We start from the raw sequence: 8,908 nt of genomic DNA, 5'->3' as shown, positions 1-8,908 counted from the left end.
AACGAGCCAGGCCGACGTGTTTCTCTGCGAGCACAAATATTATGAGCTTCTCTTCTCTTAAACAAACACACACTTACAAGCTTTAATAAAAACTTGTCCAAACAATGCTTTCGAGGATTGCATTTTTGAAGTATTTGAATGAAATCACCGTTAACCTAAGTTTTATACAATTATTACACATAAAAATAGTAATACATTATTTGAAAAGAAGGATTTCAATTTGTATGCACTATTCATACCCTCATGAATGAAATGCTGTTTTTATAAAACCTATTGAAAAATTATACCTGTTATGGTTTTACAATTTTGGCCACATTCTAATTTCACATTTTAATGTCATATTAGGCCTCTACTTTGAACGAAGACTAGCGAAGCTTTGAATTATCTTGCTGAGACTACCGATAAGATATGTCTTGATTTTATAGATTAACTAAACAAAAGTGTGTGGAGCTGAATTTACGAGAGCGCCTAGATAAAAAAAAACCAATGCCCATTACTAAACATTTGTCTCTTATTAATGCTTGTCGTTGGCGTTGGTAATCGGGAATTGTGTAATCGGATGTATTACGGGCTATTAGATTACATAGTTCATACATCTATTACGAACGAGATTTCCTCAAGTCACCAAGTATTAGCCGTTTTTGTAGTGTTGTGAACATTGTCGGCGTTTGGGTGATTCTAAAAGTAAATAAATGTGTTATTATCTTAAATACGTGAACACGTAGATGAAATATTAACAACAAACCTGTTTTTTGTAAAATCATTATTCAGGCGCATATTGATCTCATGTATGTCAAGAGTTCGGTCACATGATTTTAGCAGTGAAAGAAAATGTTGCATAAAGAAGGTTCCGGTCTTCTCATTACGGTACGAAACGGTGCCTGTAATTATAAAGAAGTTATTAGGTTAAGAACAATTTCTTGCCCCAAGCAAAGCCTACAACGGCCGTCCATTTTTACCTTCATATGTACTTTGGAAAGTCACAATGTCCTTTTTGTCGCTTATAATTTTTCTAGTTGAGTCAGTTTGAATCTCGGCGCCCCCTCGACATGCTTGTATTACAAATATCTTGGGCTTTCCCTTGAGTGTTGCATTCATCGTACATTTTTCCACGACATCGTTGTGGAAAGAGTACATATCTCCATCGTAAGCCATGATGGTGTCGTGTGTATATCCGTGACTCATGATAAACACAATTAAGCAGCTATTCTTGCTAAAATCTTTGGTACTAACTGTTTCCAGAGGAAGGGAAATGTTAAACATTGAAAATTCATGGACAATCAGGTGTTGAAGTTGCTTACCTCCATCCATTGCTTGTCGTACCGATAGCAATGATAAGTTGGAATGGATTTTCAAAGCATCCGTACGGAAGTCGGATAATACTTTTTCGATTTGCTCCATATCTTTCATGCTCCCGGAGCGGTTATGATCTTTGTTTTTGAACTTATAATGATGCAATACTAGTACATACGCTTTCTTCGACAGGTCATACTTTTCACTCGACGACGAACTGCTGATTTCACTACGGGACGAAATTGATAAAGAAAACAATATTTTTTATTCTCGTAACTTTCCTTTGTTTAACCAGTGTTGTTGTATGACTCATACCCTGCCGGAGGTGAGGCTTCGATCTGTAATGCAACGTTCGGTTTTAACGACGGCCTTCTATAAACGGGGGAATAACGAGGTGATCCAGTCAAAGGTCCTGACGAAACCATCGATGTGGACGTGCGCATAGACCGCTGAACTTGCGTTTGTTCTCGATGCACTTGGAACGTTCTTGTGGTACTGGCAAAGCTTGATACCGGCTGGGTGGCGTATTTTTGATATGGTACAGCATCACGGGCCGGATCGAATCGTGAAACTGCACTGGAGCGCGATGACTCACTTTTCTGCTTAGTTTTAGAAAACATTGAACCCATTTTTGTAAGAAACGCTCTTTACTCTTTTCGTCTGGACGATAAACTTGACAGTTCGCGATACACTGCTGAATTGTATGTGCCAGCTTCGATGTAGTAGAGGAAAGGTTGACGTTTCACGGAGCAGATAAGCGCGTCTGATAAGATAGCGTTGGTTCGATTGCTGCACCTGGTTATCAAATGCCAACATTGATTCAACTGGTTTGAAATTCGTTATAAGTGCCTAATGGGTTGTTTCTGTAAAAACGCGACTGTTCCAGAAACATAAAATAAACCGGTAAAAAAATTTAAAAAATACGTTGATTTTTTAGGTCTGACATTTTATATGTACTGTTTTGATTTGGAGTTAAGCCAGCGATTGAAATATACTTGGTTAGATGGGTTTTAGCATGATATTTTCAATATCAAATTGAACAATAAATATATCAAACAGAGTTTGAAACAATAGGCTGACATTTACTTTCTTTAAACTTAAAAGCGGTTCGTGCCATTCGTGTTACCACTCCTGCAACGTTTGCTAAACTATAATGATAGGTTTGTGTATATTTCATATGTTAGGATTTATAAACACTTACGGACGAAAACTATTTAAGGTACAATCCAGAATGATAAGTAACCAACTCTTTCAACCTTAGTCCACACCTGAATCCTCTAGATGTGCTTTCCCCTCTGCAAAATGTATCATTAGGAAATGTTTCGAAACATTGAAAAACAAACAAGGATTGTTTAGTTCTAAATTGAACGGTTTGTGTTTTAATATAAATTTCGTTGAGGGATGCATTTGAAGAAAATGATGTTCAAACTGTAAAAGAAGCAATTGATTGCAGTAAAGAAATAGCAATCGGTTTCGAACATTTCTTGTTTGAAGTTGTTTTTGCTAAGTAGAACCTCCTTGAAATGGACAAAATGGTGGTGTTGATAATCACGTTTTTCACACAGGGAACAAGCCTTTGAAATCGAATAGATTTTTTCCAGTTGCTGTTTTCGCTTTTCAATGTGCTTTTCAATTTAATGGCATATTCAATTTGCTTTGATTACTATATTATTTTTTTGCGGGGTTATTCAAAGTTTTTGATCGAAATCACATACAGATAAAAATATACCGGTATGAACCTTTCGAACGGGTTTCTACACTTCTCAGGTTTATTTTTATGAAATGATTTTATTTCAAGAACAAAACTTGTTAAGTAATTTATAACAAAAAAAATTATAAATGGATTTTGAATACATGTAGAAAGAGAAATTTTACTCTTGTACTCGCTTAAATGAAGATTTCATGAGGATTTCTTATAAATTTAACTGTCAGAGCAGCTACTGATTGTTCATTCACTAACAAAAACATCTATTAAACTTAAGTTCGTATTCGTTCGTGACTGTTTTGTTGTTTTAGTTATTTAGCTTAAGCGGATAAGTGTTTGAAACATTTTTTACCGTAAACTTGAGCTGAACTTAATTTCTCTACGATGCTTACGTATAGCAACCTTCAATGCAGCTCGTTTTCAAAAATCTTCTCGCCCAGGTTTTTGTGGGAAAAATCTGACAAGCGTCAATACACGTTTAACCATGGCGGGAAGAAAAATCTATCGAAGCGAACACAACAGCCACACCTGAAGCAGAGATGAAAGTTTCACATTTTGTCAGCAACCGAATGATGCTGGGTGGGGTTCCGGTTGCGGTCGGTGTAGGGAAAGTGGAGCGAAAGAAAAGCGAATCAAAGTCTTCCCCGATAAAGAAACCCACGTGTGTGGGCCGGGCGTTCACGGGAGAGTAGTTCCAGCGCCGTTTCCGGCTGGCAGTTCGCTGTAATGTGTTCCTTTTTATGCCACTTCAAGATGTCTCGATTGAAATACGGCATCGGATCGTACCGCAGCATATCTGCAGTGTCGTGCTCGAGCACTCGGGATTGCGCCGCTGGGAGAAGGCCGGAATGTCCCGGATCCTGCATCCCGACGTTCCGGACTCCCGGACTGCGAACCGGAACACCAAACGACCGACCGACCGACCGACCGGTACGGCAGGTGTGAATCAATCTTTGCAGCGCACAATTTATATGTCCCCATTGCTCCATCGGTTGCGCCATCCGCGCACTTCGACGAATCCGGCTGATGGATTCTGGAGATTTTTATGGCTTCGGAATTAGACGACACACCGTGTTGGGGAGTGAAAATTCGTTCCATTTTCCTTGCGAGCTGGTTTTACTCAGCGCCACCGACGAAGCTCATAAAATGAAGAAAAATTCGTTCTTCAATGAATCACCCGCCTCGAGCTTTGAGGGCTCGTGGCGCAGGGATAACGACACCGCCGCTTCGGGCCGTCTTTGTCAGTGTCGCAATGGAACGGAAAGCAAAAAAAGCGCTATTTGTTGGGCAAGCTTCCTTCTAATGTCGTGGCATGGAAGTAATTTCTAACGTAACCTTTTCAAGAAATCATGCAACGTCATAAATCTCCTTTTTGTGTGGTTCAAGTGTAATATTTAAGCAAGTAGCTGACTTAATCTCTTTGAGTTGATTGTTTTTCAGTAGTTATGGCTATCTTTCAACGCAGTCCCGACTGCCAGCAATCAGCCGATATTTGAAAACATCTTTTGATTGCTTTCTGAAGATTATTTGAATATTTTTCTCGGAGAGGGGTTTGTTTCATTTCATTTAGTGGTACATATGGTAATGTTTCTAAATCCGATATTACCGTAATGCACGGTACGCCTGACACGTAAACATCGATTCGGTCCATCGGTTTGCCATCGAATCGTTCCCCAGCCAAACGGTTGCTACTTTTGTCGCAATCCAATCAAAGGCAGTCGCAGAAAGTGGCTAGTGTTTGCCTCGCCATCAAACAGAATCGGTAGCCGAAATGGTTCGTCGAAACCTCGTATCTTCCAATTCCGGTGACTCACGTTCGGGTGCTTGAATAACGCCGAAATTGGCGAGTCCCAATAGACGCCCATCATCAATACGCCGGGTTGGCATTGTACGGGACCTGTCCTGGACCTAGCTGACGTGGTAATTACAGTCAGATTTGGCAAATCCCTTCATTTCGTCCCGGGGAATGTCGCCGGGAAAGCCGACGGGAATGGCTACCGACCCCAGGCCGCCAGCTGGCTGACATATGTAAGCCGTACAGTAATTCCGCTTGATTCCAATTTTGACTTTACGATCGGGAGGGGGGAGGGGGGGAGGAGGGTTTGCCGGGTACGAAGGGTTTGATAGCAATGTTGATAGCATCTAATGTGTTTGTGTGCCTGAACGTCGTCCGCCCCAAGCCCAAAGGACAACCCTCCCGGGACATTATCTTATTGTGCCCTGTCCACCTCGAAGGATGCGTCTTCCGGCTGTGAGCTTCCCAAGAACGCTCCCGGTATCCGGTGTTGTCAAACGTGTTTCTCGACGTGTAGTAGGCTTTGTCGTACCGTTCAGCCTTCCACCCTATCACGCATCCCCGTTCTTCAAAGGTCACCGAAAAATCGGTGCCTCGAACGAAAAGGAAACGGCAACCCGGAGCGTCGGCCAATGGGAGCGTCTTGGCGAAAGGGCAATTTCCAGGGCCGAGAAAAACCCACAAGCCCTCGGCCGGGAGATAAAATTATCACTTTATTGTTGTTTGATGATGTTTTTTCGGAGCCCCTAGTGGGCCCCGGTCGGGTGTTTCAAGCGCTGCCGCACCGTACCGGGAAGTCAATTTCATGGCTAAGACATTTGTCGGCGCCCCGAAGATTGGTCCGGCCTAGGAATGCTGCTAACCCGGTACGCGGGCGAAGGACGAAAGTTTTCCGGCAAACAGACACAATGGTGCATTAAGAACAAGGGTGCAAACAGCTCTCGACATGCTTGTTACGGATGGTAATTGATCATTACCATAAATTTTGGCACCATCTTCGCCTGATCGCAGGCCGTGTCCCGCTCTGACTCTCTTTCGCCGGACGACACCGGAAGTCCGTTCCAGAGGTTGACCTTTCGAGCCGGGGCTACGATGACGTCTTTTCCACCCCCGGAACGGATGTTCTGGCTCCTTTCAAAACCATCCATCCGGTGTGTGTCACTTCGATTTGCAATTTTCGACTCGATTCCATCACAGCACAAATGGAAATATTGGTCGCTCCGAAGCGACCGGAGTTGTCTTTCTTTCCTGGTGGTTCCTGAAATTTAATTTCCGGTGTTACAAATCAAACCCAAAGCGATTTTAACTTTCTCGTTCCGCTGTCGAGGTGGATGGCGAGTGTCAACAGAGGCGTCGGTATGCGTCTGTTCGATTTTCCCTGACCTACTTCTCTGCACATGTCCGAACCGGGTTGTGTTGTGTTCAAAGTAGGAGGGGTTTTGGGCAATATTTAACCGAACATTACTTGTTTTCCTTTAGTTTTTAAACGATAAAGCTAATATTTTTAACACCTAACAGCTGCTTCTTGTTTATGTGATGAGCAATCCAGTTGAATCGCGTTCCGGTGTTAAATTTATACAGCGTTCTGTAAGAATCGAGAATAAACAGTCTGGACGTTTCAGACTTTTCCATGTATACATATTCCAGAAACATCTATCGACTTAAAGTACTATTTTTCACCTTTTGTTTTTGTAAATACTAGTTTTTAGCTGACATTTTGAACATCAAGAACCCTACTGAAATCACTTTCGAAATTCTTTGTATTAGTTTATTCAAATCTTTCTGATAGTTCAACGATCTATTATTGTATAAATGTTGTTGTAAATCGGTGAGCGGAGGTGGAATTATTTTTTACACATATTTGAATAACGTCAAATAAATCAAACAACATTTCGGAGCCAGATTTACCCACCCGATCGGTCGGTGAAGGATGCACTCCCTGTTCACAACTACCTTTCCTTGCGTTTCGTTATGGAGCGAATTTTGACCGTACATTCATAAATATTTCACAATTTTCCAAAGGGCACACCCGCGGAAGCTGGCCCCGGTTGGCGGCATCCATGAACCCAACGTTCGTGCACGCAGCGTGTGCCGAAAATCGTTTGTTCTTGCCAACTGTTTCGGGATGGGGAGAAATTATTCATTCAATTTATGGTTTTTATTCATGAATTATCGAGTTACAGAATGCCACCCACCGATGACCTCCGGTCAGTGTATGGCACCCATAAATCTATTTTTTCTCTCCATTTTACTCCGTCGGTTCCCGTTGCTTTGTTGGAAATTTCCCTAAATGTTTTTATTCCTCGATTTGAATTTATTTATTTCGATTTATTTCGTGCAGTAATGCAATCGTTTCGTTTGTTTGGGATGCATTTCCTTTTGGATATGCATTTCCGATTGACGCCCCCGGTTCCGGGATTGACCTACCACAATACTCCTACCCCAACGTATCCACAAACAAAGAACTTTGAACAATGACGTCCTTGTTTGCCAAACGTCCTTTCCACTTACACGCGCAACGGTGAACGATGATCGTAAATCAAAATAGATATCTAGTTTCAACAGAACAACGAATGTAACGCATACCAATGGCATCCGCAGTGAGCGGATGAATGAAACTGATACTTATTTGATATCTTTTCAAAGATATGTTGTATAGTTTTTGCTCAAATGGAATTTATTTTAAACATGTTTTGAGTCTACATACCTAATTGATTATAAACAACCGAATTTATCTTCTTTATGCTGATTTTTTGTGCTTTAAATGCCTTATTCATTGAATTATGATTGCGCCGGAAGCAATTTTGTACATAAATATACATATGAAAGCCGTGCACTTAGAGCGCACCATACAGAATTAAAGAATGGTTTTCATTTCAATGATATAAAATCCGAAACATCGATACTTGCCTGGAATCCGGGAAAGCTTCCCTTACGGGGTGCGAAAAATGATGCAATCAGTTTTATTTATCACCACCGGATGATGGAACACCCGGGCGGAAGATGCTCCCCCTAGTATGCACTTCGCGTCCAATGACGTTGTGGAAGGTATTTCTGCGGAACACCGTGTGTCCTCTTGCCATCTATCAGGAGCATAAATTCCAATCAACACTCACCCGCAAAGCATACAACTCCCGAAAGTCAACATATGCGCTCCGTCTAGCCGGTTGGTAGTGACTAAAAGCACTCTCGAATGCAGACATTTCTGCATCGATCCCACGTTGGCCGGGAATTCGGGCAACCGCAGCACCAGCGGTCTGTATCTGATATCCCTGCTTTCCGCGAGACATCAAGCGAAGGATTCACCACAATCTGTGAGCTTCTGCGAGGATACGTCGGAACATTGGTGAGGCAATGGGAGCGTGCTATGGTACGAATGTTTACTTTATCAATAAAGTACACAAAAACGAAATCTGAAATTTATATAAATATTTTAACGTTATTTTCGTCCCTTTTTTTGTCTCTATTCGCTGGCGATGGTTATTTTCCTTACTCTTCCCTACCACCATTCTCAGCTAGAACTACTATCAAATTGGGTAAAGTTTCCCGAAGCATGTTGATGCACAAGTTTAATATAAAACCAAAAGTGTTTAACCTAAAAAGGGATATAAATTGTCTATGGTGTATAACTATACAACCTTAAATATATATAATTTTATTCCGAGGTTACCTACTTACGTCTACTATGCATGACCGCAACCATCACGAATAGTCAAAAGATGTTCAAATGTAAAAGGGTAGACTATTTACGTCTGAATAGTTGTTGATTTCGGATTATAAACGGTCCTATCCTATCCGCTGTGACTAGCTAAATTAGCCCTTAATTTGTGAAAACAACTCAACCACAGTTAGTTGAGTTACCAGCTTTAATATAAAATAACTCGAGGCCAACCTGCTGGATGCGATCTACACTGACATAAAGGCTGCTTTGAACAGCATGCAGTATGAGATCCTCCTCACCAAACTCACGACAACTGTACCCTTTTCTCGATAGTATTCTTTATATTATTTTGCCCATTATCCTTGTAGCGGAGCAGCTTTCTTCTTTTAAATCTTATTACGATCATTGATTATCACATCTTATATACCAAAGCTAATTTTCGTTTAAAGGCTTA

General features: G+C 41.3%; 1 protein-coding gene across 1 annotated transcript; it reads right to left on the bottom strand.

Moving 5' to 3' along the window:
* Positions 1 to 533: 533 nt before the first annotated feature.
* LOC131285649 (caspase b-like) lies at positions 534 to 1,718 on the bottom strand. Its single transcript, XM_058314507.1, has 5 exons — positions 1,609 to 1,718; positions 1,302 to 1,522; positions 960 to 1,232; positions 746 to 881; positions 534 to 678 (listed from the first exon to the last, which is right to left on the bottom strand). Exons 1-5 carry the CDS (start codon positions 1,716 to 1,718, stop codon positions 600 to 602), a joined length of 819 nt encoding a protein of 272 aa, XP_058170490.1. The 3' UTR covers positions 534 to 599.
* Positions 1,719 to 8,908: the final 7,190 nt, after the last annotated feature.

The sequence above is a fragment of the Anopheles ziemanni genome, chromosome 3, assembly GCF_943734765.1.
Source record: "Anopheles ziemanni chromosome 3, idAnoZiCoDA_A2_x.2, whole genome shotgun sequence".
NCBI classification, from domain to species: Eukaryota; Metazoa; Arthropoda; class Insecta; order Diptera; family Culicidae; genus Anopheles; species Anopheles ziemanni.
The sequence above is the reverse complement of the archived record's forward strand: the minus strand, read 5'-3'. Positions and strand labels throughout refer to the sequence as shown.

Excerpts from the sequence above, each read along its gene's own strand:
- LOC131285649 (XM_058314507.1), bottom strand. The coding sequence starts at position 1,718 with ATGGTTTCGTCAGGACCTTTGACTGGATCACCTCGTTATTCCCCCGTT. Across the intron at positions 1,523-1,608 it reads GAAGCCTCACCTCCGGCAGG|TGAAATCAGCAGTTCGTCGT; the intron begins GTATGAGTCATA and ends TTCGTCCCGTAG. Across the intron at positions 1,233-1,301 it reads ACGACAAGCAATGGATGGAG|TTAGTACCAAAGATTTTAGC; the intron begins GTAAGCAACTTC and ends CTCTGGAAACAG.